The 20,103-nt window shown below is 37.7% G+C and overlaps 2 protein-coding genes across 5 annotated transcripts in view; both read right to left on the minus strand.

Annotated features, from left to right (window-relative positions):
• Positions 1 to 475: 475 nt before the first annotated feature.
• Positions 476 to 15,063, minus strand: LOC128018826 (dual specificity mitogen-activated protein kinase kinase 7-like). Of its 2 annotated transcripts, XM_052604623.1 has the most exons (12): positions 14,900 to 15,063; positions 11,445 to 11,492; positions 9,218 to 9,362; positions 9,063 to 9,129; positions 8,864 to 8,977; positions 8,391 to 8,510; positions 7,814 to 7,921; positions 7,521 to 7,700; positions 7,301 to 7,381; positions 6,814 to 6,956; positions 6,680 to 6,725; positions 476 to 6,562 (listed from the first exon to the last, which is right to left on the minus strand). In XM_052604623.1, the coding sequence occupies exons 1-12, from the start codon at positions 15,021 to 15,023 to the stop codon at positions 6,422 to 6,424; spliced, it is 1,317 nt and encodes a 438-aa protein (XP_052460583.1). In that variant the 5' UTR covers positions 15,024 to 15,063; the 3' UTR covers positions 476 to 6,421. The 2 variants fall into 2 exon arrangements, with proteins under 2 accessions (XP_052460583.1, XP_052460592.1); XM_052604632.1 differs by lacking the exon at positions 11,445 to 11,492.
• Positions 15,064 to 16,609: 1,546 nt separating this feature from the next.
• Positions 16,610 to 20,103, minus strand: part of LOC128018807 (serine/threonine-protein kinase N1) — a 44,975-nt gene continuing 41,481 nt past the window's right edge. For all 3 annotated transcript variants that reach the window (XM_052604597.1, XM_052604591.1, XM_052604582.1), the window contains exons 17-22: positions 19,919 to 19,981; positions 19,745 to 19,821; positions 19,518 to 19,660; positions 19,325 to 19,432; positions 19,078 to 19,158; positions 16,610 to 18,372 (exon numbers count right to left, since the gene is read on the minus strand). In XM_052604597.1, the coding sequence (XP_052460557.1) occupies positions 18,169 to 18,372; positions 19,078 to 19,158; positions 19,325 to 19,432; positions 19,518 to 19,660; positions 19,745 to 19,821; positions 19,919 to 19,981 (676 nt within the window). In that variant the 3' untranslated portion in view covers positions 16,610 to 18,168. The remainder of the gene's footprint in view (positions 18,373 to 19,077; positions 19,159 to 19,324; positions 19,433 to 19,517; positions 19,661 to 19,744; positions 19,822 to 19,918; positions 19,982 to 20,103) is intronic.

Here is a 20,103-nt window from a genome sequence, read left to right on the forward strand (position 1 = left end):
CTTCGAGGCCGTGTTAACGCAGACAGTAACCGTTGGACTCTTCAAGACGCAAACGTTGGCGCCTTTTTAAACTTGTTTGCGTGTAGAGCTCACGCGCGGAATGTTTTAAGAGTAGTAAAAGTAGGACTGGTATGTTTCAGATCGGTTTCCCGAAACAAGCATCAACACCTAGACACGGTAAGACTCTTAAAAGTTTTGTCAAATGATTAAATGTATTATTTATCTTTTAAGTGTTGTCGTTATATTACAATAATAGTGTTCTCTGAACTGAATTCCCAAATTATTCCATTATGACATGGTAATAATTTATTTTTATATATATTAACATTGACTATAAATATAAATATATAAAATTTCCTTAACCAGCTAGCATTGTTCATGCTGTATGAAAACTTAATCGCTAACTAGTTGTGACAACCCATTGTGGAAGAAAGCCTCAGTAAGAGTAGTACATAAAAAAAATAAACCACACAAACACTTTTTTTGTATTTTATTTGTTTTAGGTTTTTGAACGTTTTAAATTTTTCCCAAAAGAAAAAAAATCCTGAGGTATTCACAATATAATGGCATTTCTTTCATTTGAAATGAGGAAACAACAACAAAAAAAGTGGGGAAGGGGGCATCAAAACTATAAAACTGTGATGGCTGTCTCAGTACAACAGGTTGGGGATACTTCTGCTCCATATATTAAGAAGGCACCCCCCATACTTTTTTTATATAATAAAATAAAAGTAAAAAAAAAAAAAAAAACATAAGACAAGCTACATGATTCCTGCTTGGCTGTTGTAGTTGAGTCTTATTTTTAACATACCATATCAAATATTTTAGTTTAAATCATATTAATCCCATACAGTTAGCAAAATGTTGCATCTTATCTATATTATATAACTTTCATGTATTCATATACCAGAGAACATGTAAGGTTGTCTAAATTTGTTGGCACGAAGCATCTATTTTTTGCCAAATATTTTTCAAGCTGTTGAAATATGCCAACAAATGGTTCTTTTTGACTTGAACAGCATGTCAATGGGCGCATCAAACAGAATTAGCAGGTTTAAACATTTCTTATATCCATCTATCAAAGTCAAATAGAATTTGGTGAACTACATGGTTCCAAACTCCATCATGTCAATTAATAATAATAAAAACCTCCAGTGCAACAGAAGCAAAAAATTGTGAGATTTAAAAAAAAAAAAAAAATTAATTGAAACCGTACAGCAAAACAGAGCTCTAGTAACAGCTCTGGGGGAACACGTTACCAAAAAATAAAAACCAAGAAATTAAAGAGCAATAAATGATTGCTTAGCTTCAACAGAAAAAGACACACCTTTGACGCAACATTTCCAAGAAACATTTGGAGACATAAATCGCAATCTCCCCCACTTTTCTCTTAATTTGGTGTTAACCCTGAAGATAATAGTAATAATAACCAAAATAAGAGCAAACAACATGGTAATTGTATTCAAAATAAATGAAAATAAATGGTTACAAATGACCAAAACGCATTCAAAATAATAGACATTTGGTTTTCTAACAACTGAAGACACAATGTCTTGCTAAAAACCCATTCAGCACTCATTCATAGATCAATGGAACACAAATACAACATGGAAGAAAAATGAACAAAAGGTCAAGAATCAATACAAACAACACAATATCATTAACAGCTTTAAATCAGCCAACAATGATAAAAGTAAAAATTCTATAATGCATATTAAGATCAAAAAGTCAGACATAAAAAGGCAAAAGTGTGTCTTTTTCCAAAAAAAAAAAAAAAAAAAAAAGTGTTTTGGAAAAACGTACAGTATTTTTCTATAGCTCATAAATAAAGATACAATATTTATGTATCCGCTCCCCCTTCCAAACCAAAACAAAATGTGAAATCAATGGCAGTTACTTCAGAGATCATAACATGCAATTGATATACTTACAGCACTGGACAAACTATTTCTCCAAACTACCAACCCCTCGAATCTGTCCCCAAACACCTCCCACCCACCCCATCCCAGTACAATCCTTAAATATATAAGCTCATTAAAAAAAAAAAAAAAAAAAAAAAAAAACACTCTATTGATCGTAAATTCTCTCTCTGTTCTAGCTGAGGATCTGATATTCACTCGCTCGTCATGGAGACTCCAGTAGTTGCATGTGTTTATACAGGAAGTTCCGGGGAAAAACGCAAACGGACTTGATTTGAGTGACTGCATAGTGAGTATTTGGTTTAATTACAGATGGGGCAACATGATAATTTAACAAATTAATAACAATAACAACAATTCTAGAAAGCAATAAAGACTCACACAACATGACGGCAAAGTACAGGCCTGAGCACATACTACAAAAATAACAGTGATGCTGCAACAAACACACACATAGTTGACAAACAAACTAACAAAAAAGCAGCATGGACTGGTTTAGTTTGTGTTCGGAGCGTGTACGACTACCATCAGCAGAAATGGGTTCAATATCTCTGTCCTATTCACAGAAATGCCTTTTTCAGAAAATCAAAAAAACACACACACATAAAGAACTGATGCTTTGATATCTGAATCGATTAAAAGCAAATAAAAAAAGAATAATTACAAATAAAAAAAAACAAATTAGAATAGTGCCAGAAAACAGTGAATGGAAGTCCACTTTAAACCAAGCATAAACCATATAGATTAGCATCTCAGATCATATTTCCATAGAGGCGTGTGTATGTGTGAGCAAAATAAAACCCCAACAGTGAAGAGTGACCCGCCACTGTCTCACAGGAAATTACATCCATGAAGCTTTATATCCCTCATTCGAGGTCCTCAGAAATAACAATCCAGCATCATCTAGTATAACAATAATCATCCTAATGATGGTTTGAATCTGTTTTATTGATGACACCTTTGGTGTGTAATGCTGCAGTCCTATCTATAAGGTCTACTGAGAGAATGACGGACAGACAGACAGCCAGGCACCACAGTATTTGTGATGAACATCAACACCAAACCGGAAACCAATGTTATGTTGACAGCAAGAATCCTGTTAGAAATTCTATTTGGCATCTGAAAAAAGTGAAGAAACTATTGGGAGGTAAATAGTTACAGCTCTATGTTGAATATAGTGTTAGGAAAAATTAGGCATTTGACATTTTCTGATCTTCTGATTGATTTGTCGAATCCAATTAATTGAAAAACTAATACAAAATGGCTATCATGATCAGGCCCCAAAGGAATTTGCAAACCGCTGAATTTGAGGCTAAAAATGTGTTAAAGCTGCGGTAGGTAACTTTTAACGCTCTAGCGGTTAATAAACAGAACTTGTGTCTTGCGGAAGAACATCGTAGCTGGATCTACTTCTCTCTGTTTATGTCTATGAAGAATCACAAAGGTACTGGGTTACTCCGCCGCGGTACCCCCGAAGCAATCTAAAATAGTCCGAAAATAAACACTTATTATAGGTGTACCCTAGTGATTCAGGACAAGCTAAAAACACGGTTTGGAAAATTGATTTTTTGTTGTACTCGCTTATTATATACATTTTTCTACATTTTGAACACAAACAAAGTTACGGACCGCAGCTTTGGTTGTTCCTTACCGGGAGCAGTGTATTTCTGCAAATGGCAATAGGACCACTGGGAGGAGCTTGATTTTTTCACAGATTATCTGTCTCATATTCTACTGTCAGGACATAATGACAGGTTTAACAAATATGTAAAAAAATATATTTTTACAAAAGTTACCTACTGCAGCTTTAACTGAATAATCAAATTAACAATAGCTCAACCAAAAGAGACAAAATATTACAACTGATGAGTTTGATTAGAATAAAACTCATGAATTCATCCACCGCAGGACGGACACAGGAGGACGATTACAAAAATATCTGTCAGCGTGAGCTACATGGTGTAACAAAGGAAATCTAGCTCAAATATATATAGATATTACCAGCCGGTGTCTATTATTTTGTACAAATAACTGGAAGTCATTCTTATTAGTTGCCTACAGTGAGCGGTGATGTTTGTGTGAGGTTGGCATAGTGGAGTATTTCAACAATAAAACTAGATATAGATATAGGTCTATATATTCTCAATTTTCTTCACTTCCTTGCTTGATTTCTCTTTGCCTCTTAAAGGATGACATTATGCATTTTACAAGTAATTATTTGGTAAATGTGTAGACATTGCAGTGTTTTATGCATTTGGTTCAGAATAAAAAAAAAAAAAGGATTTTCCTTTGGGGAATATAATCATCGACAGCAGCATCTAAAGTAAACAGTAGCAGCAAGTAAGATAATAAATAAATATAATAATAATAGCAGATAATAACAAACAAGGTTTCAAGGACAATGAAAAACAGTAAGATGCATAACACAAACTAATTAACTACCCCCCCCCCCCCCCCCAAAAAAAAAAAAAAAAAAATTGGTACATTGGTTCAAAACAATTGAAAGCTTTTATGCAACATCCAGCTAGCTCAACACGATGATCTAGAAAACAACCAACACCTTTTAACTGCCAGCCTCTAAAAATGAGCCAATACTTTCTGTAAGACTTCACTGGAGACTTTCTTTAATACTTTCTATATGCCTTCCTCCAATTTTCCACTCCCATCCCATCCCGATATTTCCTCTGCTACATCCATTACTTTCTTCAATCCCTTATATATCACCATACTTCCTGTCTCAACGTACCATTACCATCTTTATCATATTTTCTTTTTCTTCCCACACTCTTACTCACACAGTCTAGCAGTGATTTTGGCTTTTTAAAGCAGTGAATCTCAAACTCTACAGCTTTGGTTGTGAAAGTCGCTGAACATCTTCAGCACAACCCACGAGCAGGTGCCGAAATCCTCTGAGAACAACAGCTTGGCGGAAAAAAAGTAGTGCTGTCAAAAAAAACAACCTTTGGTTTGGAGGAACTCAAATGATCATGGGAAAAAGAGAATGGTAAAGAGAATGAAATGATGAACGGTTGTCTGGGTAAATGAGTCGGGTGAATCAGAGCAGAAATGTTCCACTCACTTTTTCATTCTTGTGGAGAAAATGCTCGAACCGAACTAATCTCACAGCAGAAACTCCAACCCCCCACTCGTCTCTCTACAGCACTCTGAGTGACTATGACAACATCTCTCATCTATGCTTTTGGTGACTTGATTACCGTTTCTTCCTCACATTCTAAGACTGAAGCACACAGCTAAATCTTGTTAAAATACCCTTTTCTAACACTTGTCTTCCTGAGGTGTGCACTGTGTATGACTTTACACATTCTGGGCTAATTTTTTTGTGTTTTATCTAGTGATAGACCGATACATAGTCCAATATTTGGCCTTTTTGAGATTATCGCCATTGGCCAAATGAACAGAAGCAGATGTCATCATCAGCCAATGAAAGTGAAGTGTGTAATTTCTGAATGACTAGCATAACGGAATTACACAAACACCATCAGTATAAGAACATTTTCACCATCTGTCATTTTTCAGACAAAGCAGATAGTCCCGCCCCAAATTTACACGATTTGTTTAACCAGTGTCGCTGAGTCAGTCTTCTCAAACAAACAAAAACTGCTCATTTATAGTTGTCTCATCATATTAAATTGGGATACACACTTCATCCTATCGGTCAATCACTAGTTTTATCTTAATATACAACCTTCTGTCTTAGCCAATATGTCTGTTTTCAATACATGACATTTCAGACCAAACTAGTTATAACAAGCTAAACACCAAGGATTAGAAACTCTGCGATTAAGAATCACTAACTCTTTTAAGTACACATTTACCAAAATATTTGCTGATGCTTGCTAGCAAAAGAACACTTCTATAAAACATATATCACACAGCTATTATCTCACTAATTTCTATTCACTTAGATTTGCCTAATGGCTAAGTGTACTTGAACTGTACAGGAAAGTGAAGAGCTAGAACTGATAAACGGATTACACACACACACAGACGCACAAACACACCATTGCACAGTGTTGTTCGACTACTCTGTTCAGTCCCTGAGTAAGGGGCTACGGAGGTTTTGGATTTTTAAGTGAGCAGACTGTACACTTACTCTTGCGGCTAACCTTTATACGGCTGTCAGTGATCGTGGTTTAGTGAAACAGTGTGTTACTGTAAATGTATGTGTGTGCCACAGTGACCGTGTTAGACTGCAATGGTCCATCCTGTTCGATGGGTGGATGAAAAGGTCAAAAAAATTTCAGATTTACATCAAATCTGCCCAGGATTGTCTGTCGATCAGTCAAACTCCCAAATGAACATTCTCTCTTTTTTTCAGCCACATCTCTCTCTCAAACGGTCCATTGCCACTCCATCCTGTCTTTTTCATTTACAGAATTTATATTTCAAGCCTGTCCACCTGTCTCTTTAAATCAACCTCTCAAAAATCGTATCATTCTTTCTCTCCCGACCTCTCTCCGTTTCTCTCCGTCTCCGCCTGGCTACCTGCTGAAGAGAGAGTGGAGCTGGTGATGGTTGAAGCACTGGCTGCTGCGAGGAGACTCTGTGCGCTCCATCACCGTCTGGAACCAGCCCGCCACGTGTACTTCTGACACTTCATAACGACGGATAAAACTGTGTTCCTACAGAAAAAAAGACCACTTGTGTGAACAAATGATTAGAACAGGTTATACAAACTGGCTATATTGAAGCTGAGCTCTACAACAAATGATCGTGTTACATGGGAGATTGAGACTTACAAGCAGCTTGTGGTATTTTGGCCTTTTTCTGTGATCCTTTGTGAGGCTGTAGAGACAACAAAACTTACACATAAATAAAATGGACAAACACTGGTGCTAAAATGTCATGTTTAGGTAACTTCATGTGAGTGTACCAGTCTTTGACGAAGGACTGGAAGTCAGGGGAGAAGCCCATGCCGAGAGGAAGGACCGGTGGGTCCTCTTGCAGAACTTTGGTGAGAACCTCAAAGTCTGTCTTGCAGTTCTTGTAAGGAAACTGTCCCGTGGCTAGCTCCACCTACAGGTGAGGAGGAGGAATAATTACTTATAGTAGTACATGTGACTGTAAATTGCATTTTGAAATACATCTCATTACTTACATTTACACTACCGTTAAAAAGTTTGGAGGCTGTATGATTTTTTTTAAATGGTTTTCAAAGAATTCTCACCAAGGCTGCATTTATTTAGTCGAAAATAAACTGAGATAATGTGAAATATTATTACAATTAAGAAATAACTGATGGCAGAGTTGGAATTTTTATTTTCTAGCTGAATAAAAGTGGAAGAACAAATCCAATTACTGGTCAGCAAAGTAATCCAAGTAAACAAGTGTTGGCTCAACAAAATGTGGAAAGAACTCACCAGAGAAATACCAAGACTCCAGACGTCAGCTCTGATGTCATAGTCAGGCTTACTGGGGTCTGGAGGGTCTATTCTCTCAGGCTAGAAAAAGATGATACATATTATGGTAAAGAATGCCAAACACTAAATCCTACATTATGTCTGCAAAATGTTTAATATTTCTTCTTAATTTGACCTCATAACATTGAAATCAACTCAGATTTGAGGACCATGTGCTTACTGCCATGTATGCTGCACAGCCGGCGCTGCGAGTTTTGGCCTTAGAATCTACCAGTCGGCCACTAATGCCAAAATCACACAGTTTGATCTGCCCTTTGTCATCCAACAGGATATTAGATGGCTTCACGTCTCGGTGAATGACACCATGTTTCTCTTTTAGATACAGCAGAGCCTTTACAATCTACATGAGAAGAAAAAGAGCAAGATGAAAAGAGATTCTGAGAGGTTCAACTTGTAACTAGACCAATATCTAATGTGCCATTCTGAATCAGGTGAATTTAAAGGAAGACTTACGGCCACGGTCATCTTTCCCAGAATGGCTTCTGGTATGGGCCCCTGGATCCGCTTCTTCAGCTTCTCTGCACACGTCCCCATTAGTTCCATGGCGATGAACACATCAGTCTACAGAAGAAGACACACCATTGAATAATTCAAGTAATTCAATACACTGACCATAAAACAGTGGTACTCAGTTCAAGAGCTCCAATCTGTACATTTTTTTTTGCCAGAAAAGGCAAATACTTCAAAATAGTATATGCCTACAAAATTAACTAGATAATAAAGACATTTTCAGAAATATTCACAAAATGTAAGTTTGGCAGCTCAATCCCCAAGTAATCTGAAATAGTTGCTGATTTAATATCAGTTTTTCCTAAAATATTTAAACTAAATTTGGAACCTTTTTGAAAGGCATCAGACCTTTTTATTTCATCACCATCATTCTTAAGAATAATTAAGCCTAATTAATTTTTAGTATCTAAAAATTATTAATAGGACTGAAATTCTGATCAAATAAATCAGATTATCAATGCAACTTTAATGGCACAGACCCTGGAAGAGGCTGAGCGCAGATCGTAAATGTTGTACTCACATTGGTGACGATTGCTCCATAGCACTGAATGATGTACGGACAGTCATGACTCTTCAACACAACATCTAGATCCATGAGGATTCTCTTATTCTCATCTTTATTACCCGTCCTCCTCATTTGCTGCAGGGAAAAACACACATGAAGGAAACAAGCTCACATAAACACAACTAGAACAACACAAACCAAGAGCAGTGATGTAATTAGTAAACAGTAATTACTTCTGCCTTAACTACTGTTTTAATGACTCGATAATTACAGGGAAAGTTCAAGACAACAAACACATGGATAAACAAACGCCTTCATCCAAAAAAAAGGTATTATACATTTTCCGGATAATATTTGAATTTCTTTTGACTTTAGTACAATGACAAGTGTAAGGGATTCATCATATTTAGGGGTGATTGATCAAAATTTTTAAAACCCCTTAAACCAGGGACAACAGATTGAGCGGAGAAACCAGGAGCTGAACCAACCTTAACTGCGATGACATGGCCAGTCTTCTCAAAGCGAACTTTAAACACCTGTCCACAGGTTCCACTGCCGATCTCCCCCTCACTGATCAGATCCGCCACCTCTGCAGGGTAACGCTGAAAAAGATACACACACACACACACAAGAGGTCAGACACTTTTTCCCACATTTAATAACTCCAGAATATGAGCAGTGACTCACCTGTCCGTCAATCTTCAGATATCCTGTTTGTTTCATGATTTCCTGCAATTTCTGGTCAATTTCAGCACTGAAGATAAAAAATAAAAAAATAAACAGATCAACACACCAGAATTTTATATTCTAAAAAATGAGAATGGAGTGTGCGTGTGACATACTTCTCCAGGCTCTTCTGTAGGCTGTATGTTGGAGTGGGAAGCGTTAGCATTTGTCGGGGTCTGCTGGGGTACGAGGGGTGTTGAGGAGAGCTTTCTGAAGAGGATGAGCGACTTCCTCCATCGTTGGCCAATGGCAACTGTAGGGCTGTAGAGAAAGACAACGAGGTTGGAAGGAGTCAGAGAAAGGTGATTACTGGGACAAATGTTAATGAATGTTCAAGGACCCCAAATTAAGATCCTCATGTCTGAAGGCCTAGAATATGACAGCTTATCTAGTCAAATAAAAGTCCAAGTCATGCCAAGATCAGACACTCTCACACAGAAATGACGAGGGCTGCCAAACAGTGAAAACCAGCCACTGAAGTTAGTGTTAGCATTCCCAGCATGCACCAGGACAAGCAGGAGTCACCAACGGGTGACCTTTGACATTCGCTCACCAAACCGTGCAAAACTAAACATTTTATAGATTTCCTATCTGTCGATTGAGCATAGAAACAAAACTGTTTTTTCAGGAAAAATGGATAACCGTCAAACTTCTGATTCCTCCTCAGGAAAACCTGTTCACGGGAGAGAATCTGTTAGCTGGGGTTAGTCAGTGAGGTCAAGCAATCTGGTGCAGAAACACCTGCTGGACAGTGGACACACACATACAGGGGCCGACATGGCCATAATTCACATCTGTGCAGAAAACAGAGCCGAAGCCATCTCTTCTGGAAAGAACGGACAGAGAGCTGAGAGACAGGAGAGGCCGGACAAGCACAAACCCAAGTTACAGTTGAACACACATCACCCTGTTGAGTGCCACCATAGATCTGTGTTTGTGTGGATGTGTTCGCTCACAGTCGGGCCGTGCAGTTATAGCCACAACATGCACAATGTCTGATCTTCCAACAAATCCTATACGCACAGGTCACACATTCAAAACACACACGCTTGCTGCTCCTTTTCCATGGTGAGGTGGAAAAGAGAATGAGAGAATGAACTGAAGAAAGGAAATACAGGAAGATAGTATTTTAATATAGACAAAGTGAAGAAGCAAGACTGAGTGTGGGTGAATAGGTGAATGGCTGTGTTCTCTAAACAAACATCATGCATTTGAGTAAATTACTAATTAAAGAAATGCTTATGTTAGTGAGATAAATGACAGAAAGCTATATGAGATTAAAGCCAACATGAAATAAAAACGGACCCTATTTCAACTTTTTTAGGATTTAAGGTTGGATCAATACCAAAAAAATGACTAAAATGGCTAACATATTCAAGATTTAAAAAGTTATTCAATAATTAACTGACATTCGATTCTTACCCCTTTTTGTTGTTAACATGCTCAATAAGTTTGCATTTTTATTAGAAAGAAATTAACTAAATTATTCAGAAAGGATGCAATCAATTGATCAAAAGTGATGGTAAATACTTTTATAATGTTACAAAAGGTATATTTATATAATTTTTATAATTTTTTTTTCCCCCACAAAAATATTAGGCAACATGTTTTCAACAAAGATAATACATGTTTCTTGCACAGCAAATCAGAATATTAGAATGAGATGTTGCCTCAAATTTAGCTTTGCAATCATAAACTAAAATATATTAAAACTGTTCCTTTAAAATGGAAATAAAATATTACAGCTTTTACTATACTTTTGATCGGATAAATGCAGCTTCGGTGAGCATAAGAAACTTTTCAGAAACATTTCAAAGATTTTACAGACCACGAACCTTCATATAATATTCATCTGGATCACAAATGTCCATTTGCAAAATGAAGATATCACATTTTACATCAATACCACATTGCAAGCCCATTTTTAACTATACATAATTGCAAAATCCCCGCATTTATGATCATTCGTCAAAATGTAGCAACTAGGCTCTGCTTCTGAAACAACTTTGCCTTTCACCTGACATACCGCTTTTCACAACCAATCAACTACTGATAGATAAAATCAAGTACTGCCCTGCATTTATTATGTCTAAACACCCTGTTTCATTTCACACGGTAAAGTGAGTGAGTGTCATTTCATGTTGACTTTTTGATAGAGAGTGTGGGAATGAGAGAAAAAGAATGAGAAGTGGTAGGATGACTGAGAAAGAGAAGAGAGCAAAACAGAGATGCAGAGGGTGATGTAGTGCATGTAACCTGCAAGGTAAAGGAGAGAGAGAGAGGGGGGGGGGGTGATGCAGCGTGATGTAGTGGTGGTGGTGATGATGATGATGATGATGGTACCTGCGCGCTGGGAGGGGGCTGGAGCTGGACTGAGCTGGATCACGATGACTAGATACAGAGGAGAGAAAATACACACACACTCATTACTAAAAGCCCACACACACCTCCTCCAGGTATCACTGCGTCCCTCTCTTCAAACGTTATGATTCACCTTCAACACGATCACACTCCATCTAACAAAAATAATACTGACACCATCTGAAAAAACTACATACATATCCAGCTAATGACAAAGCGTGACGGGGGAAAATCTGTTAATTCAGCTGAATGCATTTCAATATTTTAATATTTGTTATACCTGAGAAATACTACATTTGTAGTAGCTAAAACTATTATAAATTAAAAGGAAAGTTCACCCAAAAACAAAAATTCAGTCATCATTTACATGTAAGGGTGTACAATATTAAATATATATATTTAATTAATAATATATATTATAATAACACATACATACATGCATACGTTTTTTTTTTGTGAAAAGTAGGGACAACCCATATGTATAATGATTTTTATACTGTACAAACTGTATATTCTATCGCCCTTCAACAACCCTACACCTAACCCTAACAGGAAACGTTGTGCATTTTTACTTTTTTACTTTGATTTAGAAGCGTTTTGAAAAACGGGGACATGGGTTATGTCCTCATAAGTCAACCTCTCCTTGTAATACCTGTGTCATACCCATGTCATTATAAAGAGTTGTGTCCGGATATGTCACAAAAACAAGAGCGCACACACACACACACACACACACACACGCACACACACACACACACATATATATACACAAACACACACACGCACACACATATATATATATATATACACAGGTGCTGGTCATATAATTAGAATATCATTAAAAAGTTGATTTCACTAATTCCGTTCAAAAAGTGAAACTTGTATATTATATTCATTCATTACACACAGACTGTTATATTTAAAGTGTTTATTTCTTTTAATTGTGATGATTATAACTGACAACTAAGGTAAAATCTCAAAATCATTATGTCAGAAAATTTGAATATTGTGAAAAGGTTCGATATTGAAGACACCTGGTGCCACACTCTAATCAGCTAATTAACAAAACACCTGCAAAGCCTTTAAATGGTCTCTCAGTCTAGTTCTGTAGGCCTCACAATCATGAGGAAGACAGATTTGACAGTTGTCCAAAAGACGATCATTGACACCTTGCACAAGGAGGGCAAGACACAAAAGGTCATTGCAAAAGAGGCTGTTCACAGAGCTCTGTGTCCAAGCACATTAATAGAGAGGCGAAGGGAAGGAAAAGATGTGGTAGAAAAAAGCGTACAAGCAATAGAGATAACCGCACCATGGAGAGGATTGTGAAACAAAACCCATTCAAAAATGTGGGGGAGATTCACAAAGAGTGGACGGCAGCTGGAGTTAGTGCTTCAAGAACCAGTACACACACGTATGCAAGACATGAGTTTCAGCTGTCGCATTCCTTGTGTCAAGCCACTCTTGAACAACAGACAGTGTCAGAAGCGTCTCGCTTCAAAAAGGACTGGACTGCTGCTGAGTGATCCAAAGTTATGTTCTCTGATGAAAGTAAATTTTGCATTTCCTTTGGAAATCAGGGTTCCAGAGTCTGGAGGAAGAGAGGAGAGGCACACAATCCAAGTTGCTTGAGGTCCAGTGTTTCAAGGTGTCCAGGTGTCCAGGTGTCCAGGTGTCCAAGTTTCCACAGTCAGTGATGGTTTGGGGTGCCATGTCATCTGCTGGTGTTGGTCCACTGTGTTTTCTGAGGTCCAAGGTCAACGCAGCCATATACCAGGAAGTTTTAGAGCACTTCATGCTTCCTGCTGCTGACCAACTTTATGGAGATGCAGATTTCATTTTCCAACAGGACTTGGCACCTGCACACAGTGCCAAAGCTTCCAGTACCTGGTTTAAAGACCATGGTATCCCTGTTCTTAATCGGCCAGCAAACTCGCCTGACCTTAACCCTGTATTGTGAAGAGGAAGATGGGATATGCCAGACCAAAGAATGCAGAAGAGCTGAAGTCAACTATCAGAGCAACCTGGGCTCTCATAACACCTGAGCAGTGCCACAGACTGATCGACTCCATGCCACGCCGCATTACTGCAGTAATTCAGGCAAAAGGAGCCCCAACTAAGTATTGAGTGCTGTACATGCTCATACTTTTCATGTTCATACTTTTCAGTTGGCCAAGATTTCTGAAAATCCTTTCTTTGTATTGGTCTTAAGTTATATTCTAATTTTCTGAGATACTGAATTTGGGATTTTCCTTAGTTGTCAGTTATAATCATCAAAATTAAAAGAAATAAACATTTGAAATATATCAGTATGTGTGTAATGAATGAATATAATATACAAGTTTCACTTTTTGAATGGAATTAGTGAAATAAACCAACTTTTTGATGATATTCTAAGTATATGACCAGCACCTGTAAGTATTATATCTGGTTGCATAAGTTTGACTTTATTGCTTCGACCTGTTAGCTGGGGGAAAATTCAGTCGATGTGCATCCCACAAATCTCCATCAACTGCAAGATGCTATCCTATCAATATAGGTCAACATTTCTAAAGAATGCTTTCAGCACCTTGTTGAATCAATGCCACGTAGAATTAAGGTAACAAAATCTAGATGCTCTAAATGATTTCTGTATAATTGAAAAACACAAACTGACCCTCTGAATGAGTTTTTTTGATCAGGGTATAAAAAAGAAGCAGCACAAAACAGAGACGGACATGAACCCTGAGCGTCCAGGAGCGTGATGTACTGGGACATCAGCACATCAAATCACAGAACAGACCTTACACTTCACTCATGCAGGAACAACCCTAATCTTAATATAAATAAAATACATGTTAAAATACTCGGAATGATCGGAAATGTCACTCCTGACATGATCCCTTCATAATGGTCACTAAAATGTGGCCATGATATCAAGACAGTCCTCTTTAGGGACAAAAACCTTAAGACATCAAATTATAAAGGAGAAGAAAAAAATCATACATTTTCTCTAAATACAGACAACTGACAGTCTCAGAAAAAAACAAACCAGCAATTCAAAACTATACAAGTCTGTCATGATGACTTTACGACAGTAAACACCAACAGCCTCTCTAAATACAAACATTCATTTAGAGATGGAAAAACGGACAGACTGATATGAGAGAGTATCATGGCCTGCTAAACACAGCTAGCCGCCAGGCTAACGCTAGTGAGCTGACTGCCAGAGATGTTTAATATTTATCTATTTACTAACTTTAAATATGTAGTAAATAATCTAGAGTACAAACCCTGATTAATAAAATCCCCCAGACATTTGACAGAGACCCGTGAGAGTCAGTGTGAGTGAAGTGTCAGGATTTGATCGGTTTGTTTGTTTATATCATGTATAGTGCAGTGTGTTTCATCCCTCCGTCATTACGTTCAATCACTCGTTCACTCTCTCGCGCACTCACTTGGCCTCGGACGCGTCCGCTGCGGGCTCATGTCGATGTTCAGGTCGATTCGTTTGCGGGCTTCTTTATTTTCCTGCTTGAGTTTCTCCTCGATTCGGGAGAGTCTCTGCTCCAGCGACGACATCTTGAAAACTTCAGCAGCACCATCGAGCGACGCAACTCATTGCCCTCTAGCGGCGACTGAGGGAAACACAGCGCCTTCAGTCGCCCTCTAGCGGAGACTGCGGGAAACACAGCGCCTTCAGTCGCCCTCTAGCGGAGACTGCGGGAAACACAGCGCCTTCAGTCGCCCTCTAGCGGAGACTGAGGGAAACACAGCGCCTTCAGTCGCCCTCTAGCGGAGACTGCGGGAAACACAGCGCCTTCAGTCGCCCTCTAGCGGAGACTGACGGAAACACAGCGCCTTCAGTCGCCCTCTAGCGGAGACTGAGGGAAACACAGCGCCTTCAGTCGCCCTCTAGCGGAGACTGCGGGAAACACAGCGCCTTCAGTCGCCCTCTAGCGGAGACTGAGGGAAACACAGCGCCTTCAGTCGCCCTCTAGCGGAGACTGCGGGAAACACAGCGCCTTCAGTCGCCCTCTAGCGGAGACTGACGGAAACACAGCGCCTTCAGTCGCCCTCTAGCGGAGACTGACGGAAACACAGCTCCACGGCGCCTTCTTGCGCCCTCTAGCGGAGACTGCGGGAAAACACGGCGACACAGCGCCTTCAACCGCCCTCTAGCGGAAACTGAGGGAAACACAGCACCTACACAGATTTTTTTCATCCATTTACGAACATTTTGAAGTATCAGTTTTGTGTAAAAAGACTTTCAATGTAGTTGAAAGTCTTATATATCCCATATATATATATGAATTCTCTCTCTATATATTAATTCTCTAGCGGAGATTGAGGGAAACCGAAACACGGCGCCTTCAGACGCCATCTAGCGACGCAAAATACAAATCTGAAGTACGCTGCAGAAGTCAATAAGTTTCTGCAATCGTATGATTTGTCTACGAATCCAGTAAAATCTTCTTACTTCTCATGAATGTGTTTTTAAATGTATGCTTTATTTTGATGTATTCTATAATACTGTTGTTATTATATTTATTACTGTTCCTGCCTTTTTTTCTTTTTTTTTTACTGATGTTCTTTTAGCTGCAGCCGGTGCTTCTCATATTCTTAGGCAATGTTGTTGGTAAAACAGCCCCACTTAAAAAAGTGTTTAATTCAAGATAGTCTGTACAAATGCATAGACAACACAAACACGTGTTCATCTCAACAACAGCTTTATAAATACAACTCATGTAATAGATTTGATGGATTATATAATTGTACAGGACATGCATTAGTCTGCAGAGTTTCCCATTTCAGGAAAAAAGGAGGAAAAGTTGTTGAATGATGCATACAAATTTAGTATGTTTTTTTTTCAGTTTTGCTACATTTTGTTCACAGTGTGCATGCATGGGTTAAATTTTTGGGGGCTTCATCCAATTTTGTGTGTGCGATCAAATGGCTTAAAAAACTATTTATTCATCTGCTCCTTGCAAGTAACAGATATGTCATGTTCGCACAAACTGTCTAATAATAATAATAATAATAATAAAAACTACACAAAATGATCTTTCAAAGGCATCAAAACAGCTCTGAGGTAATAAAGTGTGTGAAACCAGAACTAACACATAACAGTCACTATTCACCATTCATTTGTATCATGATGACTAAAATTAACAACAAATACCATTTATTATTTAACAGATATCTATTCAAAACCATGTATAAAATTGGAGAAAGTATCTGCTATTTGAGGCCATGGTGTCTTTGAACAAGAAGTGTTTGTTTTACCTTTTTGCTCAGATTTATCAGATCATCCAACTAATGTGAAAAAAAAGTTTGCAGATGTACTTTCAGTGACAAACAAAATAAATGATTGGACCTTGTGAAAATAATCCACACATTGTTTCTCCTATACTCCAGTACAATATTCCCATACAAAAGGTCAAATATTTGAGTTCTCAAAGTCTACTATTGTAAGGTAAATCACATGAATTCAGTTTTCAGACAAGACATATCTCCCACATGAGCCTGAGCATACAAAAAGAAACATGCGATTCAGAAAAAAAACAGTCTCAAAATGTTTTTAAAACTAAATGCAACAACCACAAAGTGATGAAGTAATGCTGACAGACTGAATTTACATGTTTCCTAGTTGTCATATTTAAAACGTGAAACACATTTCCACTTATTTTAATAACCAGCCAATCAAGATTTAAGATTCTAGACATTGGTTTCCCTCACTGAAGTGAAAACGTAAACAGGAGGAACAGTAAATAGGGCAGACAGAACAATATTTTAAGGCATTTTGTTTATGTAACAGGTTTCTTTGTTTTTGTACATTTTCATAAAGGTAACAAAAGTGCACTTAATGAATGGAGCACAAGTTTTCTGCTACTATATTTCAATATGCTTGACTTTCACATGTAACTTGTAAGAGATGAAGTGTTTGATGTATGAGAAATACCCAGAATGAACAAGTCTAAAGAGGTTTTAACTCCCTAACCACTGACCTTGCTCATGGGTGTATCATTCACAAAAGTTGACCGAGATGTTTCTGTGTGACCTTTATTGATTTGCTTCAAGTTTTAAAACATACCTTCAGGTTGTCTCTATTAAGACAAGAAGCATTCTTCAAAAGTAGATAGGACACTTGAAGACAAACCAACAATTTCAACAAGTTCAACGGTGCACTCTGTCAATTTTTTGTTTAATTTAAAAACATTTATTTAAAGAAATAAATATTATTTCTCAATAGAGACCATGAGATGAAGATACTAGTCATATCAGTAACTTAATAAAAGCGGTTTTATTTTACATGATGGGAGAGGCCATGTTGAGATCACATGACCAGCTGAACGTTACTCAGTTCAATAACACATCTGTTATTAAACACTTTCACGTTAGCTGAATAACTGAATCATGGCTGACTGAAGAACGCTTTTCAATAATAGCATCGGTAACTATACACTTTAGTGTGATGCTTCATCCAAACCACTAGGTGTCAGTCTAGAGGTCGAGGTGCAATATAATAAAAAAAAGATCAAATGCAGTCTCATTTAATCCGATTAGAACTGTTCTCAGGCTTTCTTCTTCTTCCATCACAGTGTTCACAGGTCCAGCACATTCACCATTCATGCAAATCACTCAAAGTGGCCGCTCTTGTCCTCGTCGTCACTGAGTCACAGAGCAGAAATGTCTCTCTACTGCACTAACACAGTGAAGACGCTCATCAGCAGAGGTCAGAGACATAGTCAAAGTCATGGAAACTGTCCTGGTCCTTGCGCGAGAGCACCCGGGGCTCGCGAGGCGGCGTGAGGGCCGGTGCTTCTGTTGTGAACTCCTCGTCGAAGTTGCTGATGTCTTCTTTTCCTCTGATAGTCGGAAGGAAGGGAGGAGGGAGTTTACGGAGGAGAAGAGCCTCCCAGTCCATATTCTGAAAAGTGAAGAAAAGAAGTATGTGTATGAACATATAATTTATTTTGATGCCATCATTTCATAAGCAAACCAAAAATGCAATTGCAACACTAAAAAACAGACCCTTTAAAAAAATAACTTAAAATGATGGATAAACCGATATTGAAATTATAGATATTAAAAGGATAATTCTATTCTTGAATTATCTAAATATTATCTAAATATTAAATATCAATTACAGAAATAATAAATATATATATATAATTTAATGACAGTTCTCTGCTGTCATTCATAACAATAATTACTCATAGCAGCTAATTCTAATTATAAAAATGAAGACAGAAATATATTACTGTTGTAAATTACCGTTCTACTGAAAAATTATAAAAACGATTTATAATTATAACAATTAAATGTGATGCATTCTTCACACTGAAACAGCCAGCGCATCAGTTATATGATTCAATTGCAGCTTTTATTTTGATAATTACAATATATCACAAATATTGTGCAGCCCCATTTATTTATTTTAATTTCACAATTGATATAATTAATTATTAGGTTTTCATCAACTGATGAACCCCCAAAGGTCCGTGGACCACCTTTTGGAAACCCACGCTTGCAGTACGAAAAAGACACTTTTTGAAAAAGATATCTGTTAAAGATTACATTTCTAATTATTAGTGTTCCACATAAAATGAAATAACATTAATATCACTCTTACCCTGAAGAAAGGCTGTTTCTTTACATCCTCTGCATCTTTCTCACTGGAACCCAGTCGTCTTTCTGGATTTCTTCTTAGTAACTGTTTAAAATAATATGTTAAATGTAAATGTATCCACACTTAATTTTTTACATAAAATGATATTCAGAAATTGATGTAGGTAAGACATTTCGCAGGACATGTCCGATGCAATAGCTGATTAAAAGAAATGTTGGTTGGCTCAAAAAAATCAGTTTGAGATATTTACCCTCCTCATGATGCCGATGGCCTCTGAGGAAAGGAACCGTGGATAACGAACTTCATCATTCACTATGCTGTCAAAAACCTCCTCTTCATCATCACCTGGAAATGGGGACTAGAAAGACAGTTTAAGATCAGACAGATGCCAAAAGTGTATGAATGTTTCAAACATTTCTAATTTAAATGCACAGATTTCTCACCTCTCCCACCAACATTTCATATATAAGCACTCCGAGTCCCCACCAGTCCACGGCCCGTGTGTACGAGGTGTCTGTTAGGACCTCTGGAGCCAGAAACTCTGGAGTCCCACAGAACGTACTGGTCCGGTCCCCAAAACCCATCCCTGAGAAAGAGACAAAAACATGTCTGACAATTCAAGCACAACCCACAGAAGGATATTAAGAACAGTAGGTGGAAAAGTCATTACCTTCTTTACACAATCCAAAGTCGGCGATCTTCACATAACCCTCGGTGTCAAGCAGCAAGTTGTCCAATTTAAGATCTCTGGAGGGAACACACAAATATATGCAAATGTGCATTTAAAACATGTATAACATTCATGTGCACACAATTCTTTTCTTTTCTTTTTTTGCATACTCACCGGTACACAATCTTGTTGTCATGTAAAAATTGAAGCCCTAAAACTACACAAGCAGCATAGAACCTGAAACACACACAAACACAACGTAAAATAGCCAACAACAAAAATGTGAGAATTTTTCTTATATTTCGACTTTATCTTCTACTCCTAAATATAAATATCGCATAAAACTTTCTTTAAAGCTA

This window comes from Carassius gibelio, chromosome A1, assembly GCF_023724105.1.
Source record: "Carassius gibelio isolate Cgi1373 ecotype wild population from Czech Republic chromosome A1, carGib1.2-hapl.c, whole genome shotgun sequence".
NCBI lineage: Eukaryota > Metazoa > Chordata > Actinopteri > Cypriniformes > Cyprinidae > Carassius > Carassius gibelio.

Coding starts and splice junctions, on each gene's coding strand:
- LOC128018826 (XM_052604623.1), bottom strand. CDS start 15,023: ATGTCGTCGCTGGAGCAGAGACTCTCCCGAATCGAGGAGAAACTCAAG. Junction 9,363..11,444: donor AGCCCCCTCCCAGCGCGCAG/GTACCATCATCA, acceptor CTTTCTCTACAG/CCCTACAGTTGCCATTGGCC. Junction 8,511..8,863: donor GCCATGTCATCGCAGTTAAG/GTTGGTTCAGCT, acceptor TTTTCCCTGCAG/CAAATGAGGAGGACGGGTAA.